The 16,660-nt window shown below is 35.2% G+C and overlaps 2 protein-coding genes across 4 annotated transcripts; one reads left to right on the top strand and one right to left on the bottom strand.

Moving 5' to 3' along the window:
• Window positions 1–5,602: 5,602 nt before the first annotated feature.
• LOC120092653 (large ribosomal subunit protein eL43) lies at window positions 5,603–8,093 on the top strand. 2 transcript variants are annotated; one of them, XM_039050800.2, is made up of 5 exons: window positions 5,603–5,751; window positions 6,543–6,582; window positions 7,391–7,479; window positions 7,596–7,678; window positions 7,755–8,093. In XM_039050800.2, the coding sequence occupies exons 1-5, from the start codon at window positions 5,749–5,751 to the stop codon at window positions 7,816–7,818; spliced, it is 279 nt and encodes a 92-aa protein (XP_038906728.1). In that variant the 5' UTR covers window positions 5,603–5,748; the 3' UTR covers window positions 7,819–8,093. The 2 variants fall into 2 exon arrangements, with proteins under 2 accessions (XP_038906728.1, XP_090164162.1); XM_090308036.1 differs by lacking the exon at window positions 5,603–5,751 and having other exon boundaries at window positions 6,537–6,582.
• A 1,993-nt stretch (window positions 8,094–10,086) lies between these two features.
• LOC120092806 (transcription factor bHLH91-like) lies at window positions 10,087–13,630 on the bottom strand. Of its 2 annotated transcripts, XM_090307812.1 has the most exons (4): window positions 13,332–13,472; window positions 12,221–13,224; window positions 11,201–11,635; window positions 10,087–10,325 (listed from the first exon to the last, which is right to left on the bottom strand). In XM_090307812.1, exons 2-4 carry the CDS (start codon window positions 13,205–13,207, stop codon window positions 10,227–10,229), a joined length of 1,521 nt encoding a protein of 506 aa, XP_090163938.1. In that variant the 5' UTR covers window positions 13,208–13,224; window positions 13,332–13,472; the 3' UTR covers window positions 10,087–10,226. The 2 variants fall into 2 exon arrangements, with proteins under 2 accessions (XP_090163938.1, XP_090163937.1); XM_090307811.1 differs by having other exon boundaries at window positions 12,221–13,630.
• Window positions 13,631–16,660: the final 3,030 nt, after the last annotated feature.

Below are 16,660 nucleotides of genomic sequence, written 5' to 3'. Positions count from 1 at the left end.
CTGGTTATGGATTTGTCGTAACTTAACTGCCCAAGGTCGAATCTCTACTTTTTTGTCATCCTCAGTTTGCTTCATTCGCCTTTGGTTGATGAGATCCCGTAAGTCTGTACCCAGGTCAAAATTTTCCGTTCGTTCCATCCTTTGAGCTTTTGTCCCTCCACACCTCCGAACTGTTGATTGCCTCTAGTGTGTGTAAAATCTTATGGGTTGACTCTTCGCTGGAGCATAATTTCGAACAGTAGGAGTTTAAGAATGGTGATCGATAGGTAGATGCCTCCTCAAGTCTGGATTGTTCGCTCACCTTTCGTTCCCTCCCAATATAAGCTTTTCTGATGCCTTTGGTTCACCCACCCTTTCAATAGCAGGACCTTTACCCTTGACCGGGTCTTGGACAACTAGAGTGGTGTTCTAACCCAATAGATTGTGCTTTGGTGTTCCATCACACTTGTTTTCCTTAGATGGGTCCACCGTTGTTGGGGTTAATGCCCTAAATATCGTAGGGTCCTATAGTTTGTAAACCTTGTATGAACAAACTCTTATGTGATTAATAATATATGATATTTTTATTCACTTTGTATATAAAATATGTGATATTTTAGTTGCATTAACCACAAACCAATAAACTAATATCCAAGGTTATCATTGTAACTTGAACATGTATGTGGAGACATATAGGTGAATCATGTTTAAGTGATAACCTAAATGATCTGTAGTATATGGATAAGGCTAGATACCTTATCCTGGTGACACTACGAGTATGACCTGTTTTGTAGTTGTTACAAATATTGTAAAGTACTACAAATGATCTAATCCCGATAATTCATGTATTAGATATGCGAGCGGGGATATTCTATATAAAAAGGTTTGTATTAGACTGGACCACGAAATGCTTAGTCTTATTATATAACACAGTTCATAATAAAGACTTTCATTTCACCAGGAGGACCATAGGTAACATGACCTTAATCCTAAGTGAGTTGTGAATTCCTGCCTATGAGGGCGGTCCTTTGATTTGTATGGGTGAGAATGGCCAGATCGCCGACTCAACAAGTCTACTATTTTAGGGATTCGTCTGATTGTGTAGTGCGGAAGGCAATCGTCTAGCTCCATCACCTTGTGTTGTGAAAGGGTACACGATCGCTTAGTGTTTGCCTTAACTAAACGATCGTTTAGCTCTATCGCATAGAACTACACGATCGCTTAATGTCTGTCGAAGCTAAATGATCGCTTAGCTCTATCGTATAGAACTATACAATCGCTCAACTCCATCACCTAGCTATAGTTTAGCTATTGTTTAACTCTATCGTATAGAACTAAACGATCGCTTAACACCATCGTCTAGCGCTTTTTGTCATCGTTTAGTATCTATTGCAGCTAAACAATCACTTAGCTCCATCGTATAGAACATCATCGCATCGTTCGACATCGTAGGTAAGCGATCGTTTAGTTCCATCGCATAGAAATTTCAATGCATCACTTAGCACTTCATCTATACGATCACTTAGCGCGCATCGTAGCTAAACGATCGTGTAGTACCATCATATAGTAAATTCAACGTATCGCTTAGTTCCCATGCCAAAGCTAAACGATCGCTTAGTGTTATCGTATAGCAAATTGAACACATCATTTAACTCCTATAGATACACGATTGTCTAACGTTCAACATCACAACGACCAGTGCCCATTGCTATACGATCGTCTAGATTTTCTTCACATCATGTAGCGTCTGGAACTAGACGATCGCTTAGCAACTAAAACCTCAACAACGATTTTGAGTAGAAGCTGAAAAAACTGGAACAGCAGCTCGGCCTCTTCACTTGTTTCTTCAATTACATCTTAATTTCAACTCTAATGACTCCAAATAAATTATAGACTCTTAATAACACATAAAATCTCATCAAACAAAGCCAACTACAAATTTGAATGAGAAATTAAAGAGAAAAAACCAAAACTCATAAAACCATATTAGTGCATCAGTTTCATATCTCTCATATAAAACACCTACCAAACCAAAAATAAACCTAATTGAATGCTTATTTGTTACTCTGATACCAATTGTAGAATTGTATCAGCAACAGCGGAAGTACAAGGATCATTTAAGCACTCTAATTCACTAATTTTGGCAAAATATAAAGCATGCTCTTGTAGAAAACAAGTGAGTTTCAAGACATATCTCTTGTATAACTTCTTCAAAGCTCCTTCTTCAGCTGCTATCTTCTCCAAATCTTGTTGCAGACCACCTCAAGATCTTCTCTACTATTCTCTTGGTATTCTAGACTGAGTTGTGGGACTCAAAACAAGCTTGAATCAAGGGATGAAAGAGAAATGCTCACTGCAATAATCTTGTTGAAGAACCCTTTCTTCAACCTGAATTTTCTCTAAAATTCTCTATATATTGCATGCCCGATTTTCACTCCAATCTCTTTATTATATTGCAGATCAACCTGCAAAGGAGAGAGTTGTATGAGTTGTAACTCATGCTTGGAGAAGACAAGGCAAAGTGAATGCATTCTTGTGTGAGCTAGTGAAGAGATGGATAATGGAAAATCAACGTTTTCCATTTGTATTTTGCTTTTTCCCCCTTTTTAATTTTATCATAAAATCAAATTTTGATTTTAAAAAATCTATTTTGATTTTAAAAAATGAAAAATTTAATTAATTTCATAAATTAATTATTAAATAAAACTTAATTAAGTTAATATCAAATATTAAATTAATTTTAACACATATCCATCTTTATATATTTAAATCATATTTAAATATATAAATTCTCCTAGTCCATTTAATTCTCAAATTAAACATATAATTATATCTCATATAATTACTAATTTCCTTAATTCTAATTTGAATGATTCAAATTAATTTATCATGATATTCTAGAGCTAGTCCGTTACGAGCTAATAGGGGGACCTCGCGGACCTACAGATCATGGGCTCTAACGATCCGAGATTAATTAGCTAAACATATTAGACCAGATTAATCCCCATTCATCAACTAATGGGTCATTCCACTAAAGCTCATAGTGCACTCCCCTCACTGCAGATATATTATATCCATATAATATAAGTTTGTGTCTTCATTTTTTGTTCGAGAGTTCTTGAAGAAAGTCTTCAAGGTTGCTAAGTTTGAGGTTCGTGATAGTTCGAGGGGTTTACGTGAAGAAACATTCTTCAAAGGTATAATCTCCTGAACTCTTTTTCTTTATAAAAGCATGCTGTAATTTTTCCTTAGAATGCATAATCTGTATGTTTTACTGTAAATTTGTGTTTTCAATCAAAATGGAATTTGGACGATCTGCTTTCTCTCAAGGATCTCTTTAAATTGAGATCCTTCAACCGTATTCTACCTGGTGGCCTCAATGATTGGGTTTGGGCATTTGAAAATCTCCATGATCTAGTTCAGGTTTTGATCTAAGCCATCAACTTTGGCAACTAAAGCCGCGTACACATCAACAAGCTCATTCACAAGCTGATGGATCTTACCCCCTTGAGTTTTTAGAACACGTGTGGGCTGCCGCCTTGGGTGACGTTCATAGTTCGAATCATCCCCATAAGTTGGGAGATTATCTCTATTCATGTTGTTGCTTATGGTTCAAATACAAGATGTAGTCGTAGGGCCAAAATATTTTGCTATTTCTCTCCCCACGACGACGCCAACTGTTGATACCGAAAATTACGCCAATGGTGAATTTGTATTTCTTAAGGGAGAGTAGCTCCGTATTCTACAAGATGAGCAATATTTTTCTCTTAGCTCGAGCTCATTTCTTAGCTTGACCCCCTTTGTTCGTGAGATCACTAGGGTCTCTCCATGGGCGGTCTTCTAAGCTGCTCCCCATGGGTTCACTTAGCTCCTTTAGTACTCAAGCCTTCCTAAGCTCCTTGTACCTAGCCTAGGCTTCTCGAGGTTCAAGATCTCCTAGGCTTCTCTAGGCTCAAGTTCTCCTAAGCTACTCATGGCTAGGCTCAAACTCTCCTAAGCTACTCATGCTTAGGCTCTTCTGAGTTCCTATTGAGCTCTCTCCTAAACTCATATGAGCTCTTCCTAAGCTTTTAAAGTTCTCTTCTTGGCTCATAAGCTTTTAGTCACTCTCCTTAGCTCCTCTGAGCTCCTCTTGAGCTCTCTCATAGGCTCATCTGAGCTCTTCTTAAGCTCTTTCCTAGGCTCCTAAGCTCTCTTAGACTCTCTTCTAGGCTTATCTAAGCTCCTTTTAGGCTATCTCCTAGCTTCATCTGAGCTTCTCTTAAGCTCCTTTGAGCTTCTCTTAAGCTCTCTCCTAGGCTTATTTAAGCTTACCTCATGGGTCTCACTGAGCTCTTCGAGCTCTCCCCCATGTGGGCTTCTCTTGAGTTCTCTCCTAGGTTCACATGAGCTCCTCTTAATCTCTCTCCTAGGCTCATCTGAGCTCATTTGAAGCTCTCTCCTAGGCTCCTCTGAGCTTACCTCATGGGTCCCACTGAGCTCTTCAAGCTCTTCCCCATAGGTGCTTTTATTGAGCTCTCTCTGAGGCTCATCTGAACTTCTATTGAGCTTATACCTTATCGGTCCCACTGAGTAGGCTGAATTTTACCTATAACATATACGATATATCATAGTATATAACATATATTAATACACCATTTTCAAAATAAACCATCTATTGCAGAACATATAGGTTGAAATCACACATTCACAATTATAAATCTAAATTCTATCATAAATGATAATACTTTAGTAATAGTTTTGAATACATATCAAAGGGGATGTTGAATCGAGACTAGGGCACTAGATATCCACGGATATAGACTGGAGGGTGTCGGATCTCTAGGGATTTGGACTAGGGGCATCAAATCTCCATGAATCTAGACTGGTGGATGCTGGTTCTCCACGGATTTGACTGGGCGGTGTCAGATATCCTCAGATCTGAATGGGTGGCTCGATCTTGGTATGGCGATACGAACAGAGGGAGGTGAATTGTAAACAGGAGAGAGAAACAACAAAATTACAACAGGCGACTTACCTCGGGCGATCAATGGTCAGTGGCATGTAGAAGTCGTCGATGATTGAAAACGGTTGATGAATGAGGACGAACAACGCGCAATCGATTCAGACGAATGAACGACTGATGAACAAGGACAAATGGCGCACTGCTGTGGACGATAGTGGACCGGAGACCGGTTCCGACGGGCGAACCGTGACAATGACAAACAAGAGCGGCAGAGGGATGTGAAATCGTGTGGAAGAGATAGAGAAAGAAAGGGGAAGAGGGCGAGAGAGATGGATAGAGAGTGTGGCGTGTGAGAGGTGTGAAATGCTAAAGGAGGAAGTGGTTGTTTTGAAAAAAAAGGATTAAATTAATTTTGTGCATGAATTAAGGAAATCTTTGAGTTTTCAATAAAAAAAAACCCTTCAATTCCTTTTTCTTTCTTCTAAAAATTCGTAATTAATTGTAGAATAGGGACTAAAAAGTAATTAAACTTTAATTTTTATGTAATAAAGAAGTTTATTTAGACCTTAAAAAAACAGAACCAGACATAATTGAAATATAGGAACTTACTTTAGCCCTTCTACAGAGAAACCCATTTGTTAAATAAAAACAAATATGGGCCTATTGGGCTTTCTCATCGCAGCCGGAAACCCAGTCGAATTACAATTTCTAGGTTCCATTTGCCCCACGTATAAAACCAATAAACCACCATAGCTTTTGTTCAGCCGCGCACGAAAGTGTTGAAGATTTCTAGGGTTTCTGCTATCTCCCTCTAATTCGCCAAAATGGTAATCCCATCCGCCTGTTGCTCACATATCGATTTTAGTTTGTTCTTCAAATTTAGAATTAGGGAATCCTTCGAGATTATTTTGTATATTCAAAAGTCGAATTTGATTAAGCATTTCGTAATCATCCCCTTGGACTTCTGACCATGGTAGTTTCTTGTTAGCGATCAAGTTATTGTTGCTTTATCTGTTAACAGGGAAATTTGAAGGGATTAGATTAATGTAAGATTTCATGAACGTGGTTAATTGACCTTTTGATTTAGCGCGATACTTTTCGTTTTTTTAAGAAATGCAATACCCTTATTTAGATTCCGGCAATATAGTGATGTTCAGGATATGAAATGCGAAGGTTAAGCTTGTAAGATATTGGTTTTACGTAATGTATACTAACTTAGTTATTTGATATATAAGTATAACACTAGCAGGCTTATACAAGTTCTGTTGTAAATCTAACAAGATCAATGCTGTTCTACATTTTGATTTTATTTATATACTTTTTACGTTCTAATTAAATTTAGACTAATGGCAACAATCTTTTCAATTCATTTAATCATTGCTGGTTGTTAGGGAAGATGAATAAATATGCTGAATCTAGAATTTATCTGTAAGGCGTTCACTCATCCTCCTTATGAACCAGATGCCCGAGTTTGTATTGTTTACATTGTCTAGCTAAACAAGTTGTCGACCAAAGTTTATGTGATTGTTTATTCATTCGTATTTGATATGTCTTTAACTCATTTTTTCTTCATGATGGTTTGATGTGTGACCTTTCTACCTTTTATGATGTTATGTAGACAAAGAGAACCAAGAAGGCTGGCATCGTTGGCAAGTATGGTATGTGCTACTATCGTTCTTGTTCCTAAGATAAGATTCAAAGGAAAAATGTTGGATGAGTGAATTTGTATAAGTCTTTGGAATTTGGTTGAAGACCTTGATAGAGGAGAATATTCTGGTGTTTGCTAGTTGATAATCCCCCACTCATAAAAAAGCTCAATTATAAAAAGTACTCATAAACTTCGCCCATTGTTTTAATAATACCCTTCATTTTCCTGAAGTTTTTATATTATCATCGACAGTTCATAAATGTTTTAAAACTACTACCCTTCAAACAATTGGATTAATACGAACTCCTAGGCCATAGCTTTTTACATTTGTTGTCCTTATTTTTTTTTTCTTTTTTCTTTTTTCTTTTTAATTTCTTGCACTTTTATTTTCAAGCATTTTATTTTTCTGTGCTACTTTCTCTTTCTTTACCAAAGCCCCCGTTACTTCTTTAACTAGGAACTTAGGTCATCAAAACGATCCAAGTGTTTGAATTTTAGGTGGAAGAGCTGATATGGAAATTTCAGTCCTAGGTCACTGCCACACTGTTTCAGGACCCGGTTTTTATCCAAACTTCTTAAGCATTTTTACTACAAGGTTGAAGGTAGTTTTGAAATGAAAAATTAAGGGTAATATTAGAACTTTTGAATGAATGAGGGTAATTTTTGAATGAAATGGCAATGTTGAAGTTTTTTTTTTTTTTAAAAAAAAAAATTAACAAAAAAAGAAGACCGATCTTTTTCTGTGAAAACTGGCTCCTGTCTCTTGCTCTTTTATCTTGTCATACAGTAAGCATGTTAAATTGCTTTCTTGATTATAGGCACTCGTTATGGTGCTAGTTTGAGGAAGCAAATTAAGAAGATGGAAGTAAGTCAGCACAGCAAGTACTTCTGCGAGTTTTGTGGAAAGGTACAACATTGTTTAGAATGCTCTCTATGTGATGGGGTCCTTGCTGTTTTAATGACCTGAGGTTGATTTGAAGCCGTGAATCTGAATTATTGTAACTTTCGTGTATCCTTTCACAGTATGCTGTGAAGAGAAAGGCTGTTGGAATATGGGGTTGCAAAGATTGCGGCAAAGTGAAAGCAGGAGGTGCTTACACGTTGAAGTAAGGATTCTTAATTGCTCTCTCGATTTTTTCAATTAACATTTTCAATGTTTCTAATTATGCTTGTAAATGACAGTACTGCTAGTGCCGTCACTGTGAGGAGTACCATTAGAAGGTTGAGGGAGCAGACAGAGAGCTAAATTAACTTCCAGATTTATCGTTCTATCTTTGCAGGGAGTAATTCGTTGAGGTTCTCGAGTTGTCTTTAGTTTCCATATATTTTTGCTGAATTGAAGTTCAGAAATTAATCAGTTTGTTGAATCTACTTTTGACGATAATGAATGTGGGATATTTATTCTGGAATTTGTATTTTAGTTTAGTATAAGCTATTAGTTAGCTATATTATAGAAGTTTAGTTGGTTATTGTTGTTTATGATATGAAATATTGTCATGATAATTTATTCCTTGCTGCAAAGCCCTCCAGTCACATCTTAGGTCGTTTTGATTTAGGGGCACAGTTATTTGGTTTTGAACTTCAAAATCTTTGTTAGAAATTGAATCGATTGAAAATAGAAGGATTAACCAAGGTTTGATTGTGATACATTTTTGTTCTTATGAAACCTGGCTTCATTGACATCATTTGTATAATGAACCACCTTTTGCTTTTATTTCTTTTGGAGAAAAATGAACATATTTTACTTTTAATAGGGGTCATTAACAAGTCTGAAAATGGATATGGAGGGGCAATTTTAGAAGTAGCTAGTGGGCACAATTGTTGATTGGAAGTTTTGGAATGTATTTGATGTATTTTCTAAAAATGAACCGTTTCTTATTGAGTTCAGCATAGGGCGTGTTTAAATCTATCATTGTACACGTTGACTACTTTGAGTTTAGGTGCTTTGCTTCTTTTGAGTTTGAATATTTTGGCTTCTCACTCCATTTTCTTTCACTAGTTGAGAGTGTCCTGATCATTTTAACTGACTATGAAATAAGTAAAAAAAAAAAATTCAAGTTTTAGAAATAATAGACTCCATTTTAATTTTGGTCAAACTTACAATTATCTCTTGAACCTTTGGAAAGTAGGTTAAATTATAAATTTAGTTGAAATTTGTGTTAGAATTGGCTAAAAGTGTGATAAATCTTTCAACTTTCAATTTTGTATTAATTGGTTCTGTCAAGGTGAGTTTAGTTCAATGCACCATAATTATTGTACTAAAAATTGTCAATTAGATCTTTAATTTTTAGTAATTTTTAAAACTCACTAATCTATTATAAAATTGAATGTTTTAAATTTCATTAGATATAGAATTTAAATTTATATTAACAGAGTAAATAGATATAAACTTGAAAATTTATGGTTGAACCCTTAAGTACAAGCGAACAACTTTATACGTAGAAAAGGGAAAAGGAAAATATACGGAGAAAAACAATGATTAAGTGTGGTCTTGGCTACACCTATCTCCTCCTTCATTTATCACATGATAATAAAATAATAATTTTGCTGATTTTTAATTGGACAACTAGATTGGTGAATTCAGCTCGAATCAAAATATTTATCATAGATGAATACCCAATAGGACGAGATATTGTCTCTAACGTCTTCTTATGTTTCCTTTTAATATATTATTATTACTTCCGGATCTCTCTCTTCTTTTCCTTCCTAATTCAGTCTCTCCTTTACTAATTTTACTTTCCTTTCATTTCTAATTACTAATACTTTTATTTAAAACAGGAACATATACATAAGTTTATGAACTAAAGTAGAATAAATATCTATATTACTATTACATCACGAGTAAAATTGGATTGATCGAATGTCGATGTTAAATAGTACATAAATCAATACATTACTGACTTATCAATAGAGTATATGTTTAAAAAGAAGAATACTTTGGGAAAATTCTAGTCTGCACCAATAATTGTGCAACTCATTCAAGCGTCTAATCACAAGTTGTCACATGACAAATATTTTTACATTATGTTCGTTTAGTGTTTTTTTTCCTTGTGTGATTAGAAGAAGAGAAGATGCATGGAGATGGACAATCAACTATTGATCTTTTAAAATATTTTACAATGTCAATCTTTTTAACTCTTATTATTTCGACCATCATTCTGTGGATTGATTAAATGAATTGCATATTTTGAAGAGCTCAAACAACATTAGTTGTCTCCTTGTCTTTGTTTTGTTTTGTTTTTGTTTTTTTTTTTTTTTCAAATTTTAATATGTTCAACCAAATCACTTAACCAAAAATGCATTTTTTTAACTTATTCCTTTGTAAACCAATGATTGTAAAATCACACTATTTCATCAAAATTCTATCGAAAGTTATTTAACAAGTCAAAGATAAGACATAGATTGTGTAATATATGTAATAGTAAGTGAAGGAAAAAGAATATGGCTCAGTACAATTCAATTATTGTTGTTGAAGTTGAAATAAAGAGCGATGAGAAATGAAGAGTTTTGCATGTAAGATAATGGAGAAACAACTATGTTAATAGTAATAGAAACTAAAATTAGAAATTAGAGAACATTTAGGGTTTAGGGTATGGTTTAGCTGTCATAGTAAATATCATCTAATCACAACAAAAAAAAAAAAACACTAACAAATTAATAGGTATTGGATGTGTTGTTGTTGTATTGTCTGTCCACTGCCTCCATAACCTTGTTGGCTATGGCACTTGCATACATTGATGAACCTTCATATATCTAATCATTTCCAAACACATTCACTATCATTATCATCATCAAGGAATTATTATTTTATATGATTAATTAATGTTTAAAATCAATTATACCAACTAAATTTTATCTCAGTTTTTCTTAACTACAGATGTATTGGTTTAACACATATTTTATGTGCTAATATGAATATAATTCAACTAACATAAAGTATGAACTATCGATCAAGATGTAAGTATTTGAAATCTCATACCTCCAAATTGTTGAACTATTAAACACCTACTTTATGTTAGTTGAACTAAGTTCACTTTGCCCAATTTTTAGTTATTTTATTTGAATTTCATTTAAAGAAAAGTTGCATGACTTTTGTTAAAAAAAAAAAAAAAAACTGGGTTTTCATCCCTATCTTAAAAAAAAAAGGATAATAATAATAGAGTTGTCATTTGCTTAAAACATATTCTTTACGACTTTATAACAACCTTTTATAAAAGCTTCAAAACTCTACTTAGTGTAGAATTTAAAATGGATCTAGCAGTTAGCTTCGAAACATTTATGAAATATCACAAGATTTTTAAAGAGTATAAGTTTAAATATTCTATTAGTTCTTCTACCTTTGTCTTTAGGTCATTTTGGTTATTATATTTTCAAAATGTTCATTTTGTTCTTTTATATTTTCAATTTTGGTTCATTTTTGTTCAACTTAAAAATAGTAACCATTTTGATGAAACAAAATGAAAATTAAGAGACTAAAATAACCACTTTTTAAAAGTAGAAAGATCAAGATTTTTTAGAGCGGAAACTTTAAGCATCAAAATTAAGAAAAAAAAAAACAACAAAAGTATATAGACCAAAAAGTAGAATTTAAATCAAGAATATATATATAATTTGGGAGGTGGAATTACCTTGGTATTGAACAAGAAGCTGTAGTAATCGCCGATATGACCACCGGCGACATGGTGAAGATCAAGCTGAAGATCATCAAGCAATCTAGAGACAAGCAACAAGCAGTTGAGTTTACGCTGCACAAGCTTTATAGTAACTTCATCATCAACAATTCTCACATCAACTTCAGTATCTTTGGTCTTTCTCTGCAGCCATGAGCTTCTCAAATTGTAGCTTTGATCTTCTACGCCGTCTCCCACTACACCACCTGCTTTTGCATTTGAGCTTTCAACATCCCACGCGCCGCCGCCCTCTAATTCCTCCGCCGTCCGTACCCTTTTGCTCCTCTCTCTGCTGCATCTCTTCTTCTCCACCAGTTGTTTCAGTTCTTTCACTTCTCTTAGAAGCTCTTGGATGTAATTTATGGCGTCTCCCACAATTGATGCTCTATCAGTCTGGTTTAATAATTTTGTTGTTTGTCATCAAAATGGAATCAGAACAAACAAAATCAGAGAAGCCTGATTAAAATTGGTAATACCCAGAAAGTGAATTGAAGTTTTGAACTATCTGTTTTTAGTTCAATTTGTTGTTTAAGATTGAACAAAAACAAAAATGGTGGGTTAGAGAGAGAGATAACTTGATTTGGGCAATACCCAGAAAGGAAAGTTTCATTAAAAATGGTGAATCTAATCTTCAGTCTAGACTGTTGGTTGCGTATCAAGAGAATTCCCAAAACGCCTCGCGAGAACACCGATCTCAAGCTAATTAAAGTTCAAAAGGAGTATACTGAAATAATCAGTTTAGTTTGTTGTTCAAGATCAAAGGATAGTGACAATAAATGGCAGATTATTCAGAGAGACAGAGCTTGATTCACAGGCCAGAAATCAAATTAAAGTCCAAAAACAGTGAACCCATAATCAAGATCAAAGGAAAAAGACCAAACAGAGAGACAAAAAAAAAAAAAAAGAAATAATAATCATAATAAAGCTTTGATTCAGTCAAAAAATGGCGGTATAATGAAAGAAAATGGAGAAGAAAACCTTAGTAGGAATAGGAATCAAACTTCTGAGAGCTACATATTTGTCATTCAATTGAACTCTTCTATGGCGTTCAGTGGCATAATGTTTAGTCATTTTCCCATCTCGTCCTTTCCCAATACAATCCGCCATATCTCTACTGAACTCCAAAACACCGCTTCCATCGCCGTCTTCATAAACTCCGGCAGTTCCTTCTCTCTCCATTATCTCCCCTTCCGGGAACAAACTCCCTCCTCGGACTCTGGAACTCGCCGCCGGTAAGCCATATCCATGAGGAAGAGAGTGAAACAGTTCCTTGAACAGCGGCGGCTGCGGTGGAAGATTCAAGTGAAACAGAGGATCGTAGAGTATTGAAAGCGAAGTCGATGATGAGGTGCCACCGTCTCCGGCGGGAAGGTCTCCAAGATACCCTCCCATGGCGGAGGTGTGGAGATTGGAGAAGGAGATGGAAGAATTGTTGGAGCATCTGGCAGCGGCCGGCATGTTTAAGAAATTCAAGAGGTCTGGAGCTTGAGTGTAGGCAGTGGCCATGGCGGAATCAGAAAAGTGGTGCTGCTGATGCTGATGATCTTGAGATTGAATCTGATGGTGGTGATTAAACCCCATTTCCTGAATTTGAGTTCCAACCCAATTGGATTGATCGAGACACACCATCCGATTCGAATCAGAAGTAACTTCTTGACCAAAATTATGGGTGTTATCAAACGCTCCCACCGCAGCTGCCGCTGCCTGTTGAAACTCAAGTTCCATAGCGTCACCACCGCTGGTACGGTGGTGATGATAAGAGACCTCGTCCATGGAAAGATTGAGATCATTGTCGTGAAAATGGCCATGGGTGGTTTCTTGGGGAGCACCGGGAATGAGGGGCGGAGGAAAAGAAGGCAAAGAAGCAATATGCGCCATGGTTTGAGGAAACCCATTTTCTGAAGCATCCGGTGTAGGTTCAGCTGACATGGAATTGGGATCAGAGCACCCAGTTTCTTCATACATATTTTCGTACGAAAACTCTGCTTCCGCCATTAATAAGAAGCAAGCAAACAAAGAAACAAAGAAACATGTCAGAAAAGAAAAAAGAAAAAGGAAAGTAGAAAGAAAACCCAATGATTCCCACAACATTTTATCTGTGAAGCAAAATGAGAAAAAGGGTATGGAGATCTTCGAAATTCACATCGGTTGATCGTTAATTACATAAACAATAATCCCAAAAATCTCAGAAGGAACTTGAATTTGAAAGGAAAGATTAGGAGGAAAGAAGAAATGAAGTTTATATATAAAGAAGAAGTTGATTGAAACTTTTGAGAGTTAGAAAGTTGAAAGAGAAGAGTTTGTTAGAGAGAAAGGGAGTAAGGGTGTGGGGCCCACTCATAATCTCCGTATTCTTTTCTGATACATAGCTGCGTGATCTGTCCTCTTACTCTAACTCTAACTCTCTTCCCTCTTTTCTTTCTATTTTCCCCTCCCTTTTTTCACCTTAATTACCTTTATGCCATTACTTCTTTTTTTTTTTTTAACAAAATTACACCTTCCGTGGTATTAAATTTTGGAAAAATTATAAAACTCAAATGTTGAAAGAAATATCGAAATCTGATTTTACGCAAATATTGATATAGATGAAAATTTTAGAAAAAACTATGGAAATTTATGGAAGTTGATATAATTAGTTAATGAAACTTTCATCATGGTTTAATTAGATTATAATTTACCATTTTAATTACAATTTCTATAAAATATAAAGTACAGAACATTTAAATGTCTGTTATAAATGATCTGTGCATAGGTTGATGTTTTAAAAAGAATTAGAAAATAATTATAAAATAATATAATGTTTAAGACTATTTTGAGATGAAATAATGTGAATTTTATGAAAGTTTTGGAAAAGAAAACTTGTGAATATTGTTAAAGAAATATGATGAAATCAACTTATACAATGTTTATTGTAACCGTTGTACTTGAACAAATTTTTGTATAATTTCATATTTAGCTAGATACAAAAATGATGTACTGAATATAAAAGAAAAACTAGCTAAACTCATTTATAGTTCTCCAAGAAAATCTCCAAAATTTGAATGCAACTTCTCCGTGGACGTAGGCATATTAAGGTCGAACCACATTAAAAAAAAATTGTGTCTTCCTTCTTCTCTTCTTCTTTTCTTCGGTCATTCTTCTTGTATTGTCTTTGATCTTCATCTTTATCAGCTCTCTTAAGCAAATCCGACAACATTTCCCCATCAATTCTCTCCATTTTCTCTCGAGCACTCTGATACAAAAAGAAATAATTTGGAATAGTCATTCAAGACTTCAGATTAATGAAGTGCAAAATTCTAATCTTGGTCATTAATATATAGAGCATAAGATTGTTTCACACGGATTGTGCTTTCAGCACATTGTTTTTGAATCAGCTGGTTTTTCATTAAAGATCAATTGGTTTTCTTTACTTGGGCCTCTAGTTTTCTTTAAAAAAGCTTACATTGTTTCAATATTAGCCCAACAAAGTGGTATCAGAGCCTGCAAGAAATCTTCAAGATCAGACAAGAACCAAAGAAAGTTGATATTGAAGCATTCAAAAATCTTAAAGAAAATAAAGATGGCAGTAGCAAGATATGACATTGAGAAATTTGATGGGAAAGGAGATTTTAGCTTGTAGAAAGCCAAGATTAAGGTGATTTTGGGGTAACAAAGGGCACACAAAGTCCTTGAAGACCCAACCAAATTACCTACCACTGCAACAGAAGAAGAAAAGGAGAATACGAAGCTAATTGCTCATGTTCTCTGGTTCTAAACCTATAGGACAGTGTACTAAGACAGGTCATTGATCAAAAAATAGCCTTCAAGATGTAGACTAAGATGAATGAATTGTATGAAATAAAGAACTTGTTGAACAAACTCTTTTTGAGAGAAAGGTTTTTCACCTTCAAGATGAGCTCCTCAAAGACATTAACAGAAAACCTTGATGTCTTTAAAAGAATCACAACAGAGTTTAAGACTCAAGGTGAAGAGATTGAGGCTGATAATGAAGCTTTTATGCTTCTTAACTCACTTCCAGATTCTTACAAGGATGTTAAGACAACTTTAAAATATGGAAGAGATTCAGTATCGACCGATATAATCATTTCAGCCCTAACAATCAGAGAAATGGAGATTTTAATCAACAAAAAAGAGAAACCCGGTGCTGAGGGTTTATTTGTTAAAGGAAAAACTAAACAAAACAACAAAGAAAAAGGCAAGCACAATTCTACAGAAGAAGGTAAAGAAAAAACCAAGGTTAGATGCAAGTATTGTAAGATGTTGGGGTGTCTAATCAAGGGTTTCAGAACCTTGAAATGGAAAAATGAACAGAAGAACAAACAACAACAACCACAATTACAGCAGAAAGGTCAGTCAAGTCAATCAGGAGAAGCTTCAGTCGAGGAGGACTCTTATTTCTATTCAGATGCCCTAGCTACATCAAATCAAAGGGTTGATGTTGAACCAGCTAAGAACCTAGATTGAGTTCTAGACTCAGGGTGTTTTTTCATATGACACCTCAGAAGGACTGGTTTAGCACATATAAAGATCTGGATGGAGGTTCAGTATACATGGGTAACAATAACTCATGTCCAGTGATTGGAATTGGCTCTGTCTCACTTAAGCTAGAAGATGAAACAGTCAAGTTACTAAGAAGTGTTAGAGATGTGCCTAAATTGAAGAGAAACTTAATTTCATTAGGCATGCTTGACTCAATCGACTGTGAATACAGAGGAAAGGAAGGCTACTGTGAAGTATTGAAGAATAGTAAGCCTATTTTCAGAGGGGTCAAAATAAATGGGGTCTATGTTGTTCAAGGAGTTCATAAAATTCATTCAACCCTAGTTGTGACTTCTAAAGAGCCTACTGAAGGAGATCTTTGACACAAAATACTTTCTCACATTAGTGTCAAAGATCTTCAAGTTCTTGCCAACTAAGGAATTCTGCCTAAAGGAATTCATCAAAGCCTATCCTTCTGTGAGCATTGTGTGATAGGCAAAGTAACCGACAGGTTTTGTCAAGGCTCAGCACACAACCAATGTCATCCTTGATTATGTGCATTCAGACCTTTGGGGCCCTTCACCTTTCCAATCCTTAAGTGGAGCCAGATATTTCCTAACCTTTGTTGATGATTATTCTAAGAAATGTTGGATATTCTTCCTTAAAACTAAGGATTTGGTGTTTGAAAAGTTCAAAGATTGGAAGGTTATGGTTGAAAAACAAACAAACTATCAAATAAAGTGTCTAAGGACCGATAATGGGCTTGAGTTATGTGTAGAAGAGTTTAATGTTTTTTGTAGGCAGCAGGGGATTATTAGACACAAGACTGTGGGGTACACACCTCAGCAAAACGGGGTGGCAGAGAGACTAATCAGAACAATCATGGAAAGAGTAAGGAGCCTCTTATCAGATGCTATCTTTCTTGAGAAGTTTTGAGTG

Source organism: Benincasa hispida, chromosome 12, assembly GCF_027475165.1.
Source record: "Benincasa hispida cultivar pf3 chromosome 12, pf3_genome.v1.1, whole genome shotgun sequence".
Taxonomy (NCBI): domain Eukaryota; kingdom Viridiplantae; phylum Streptophyta; class Magnoliopsida; order Cucurbitales; family Cucurbitaceae; genus Benincasa; species Benincasa hispida.
This window is presented reverse-complemented; position numbering and strand designations above follow the sequence as displayed.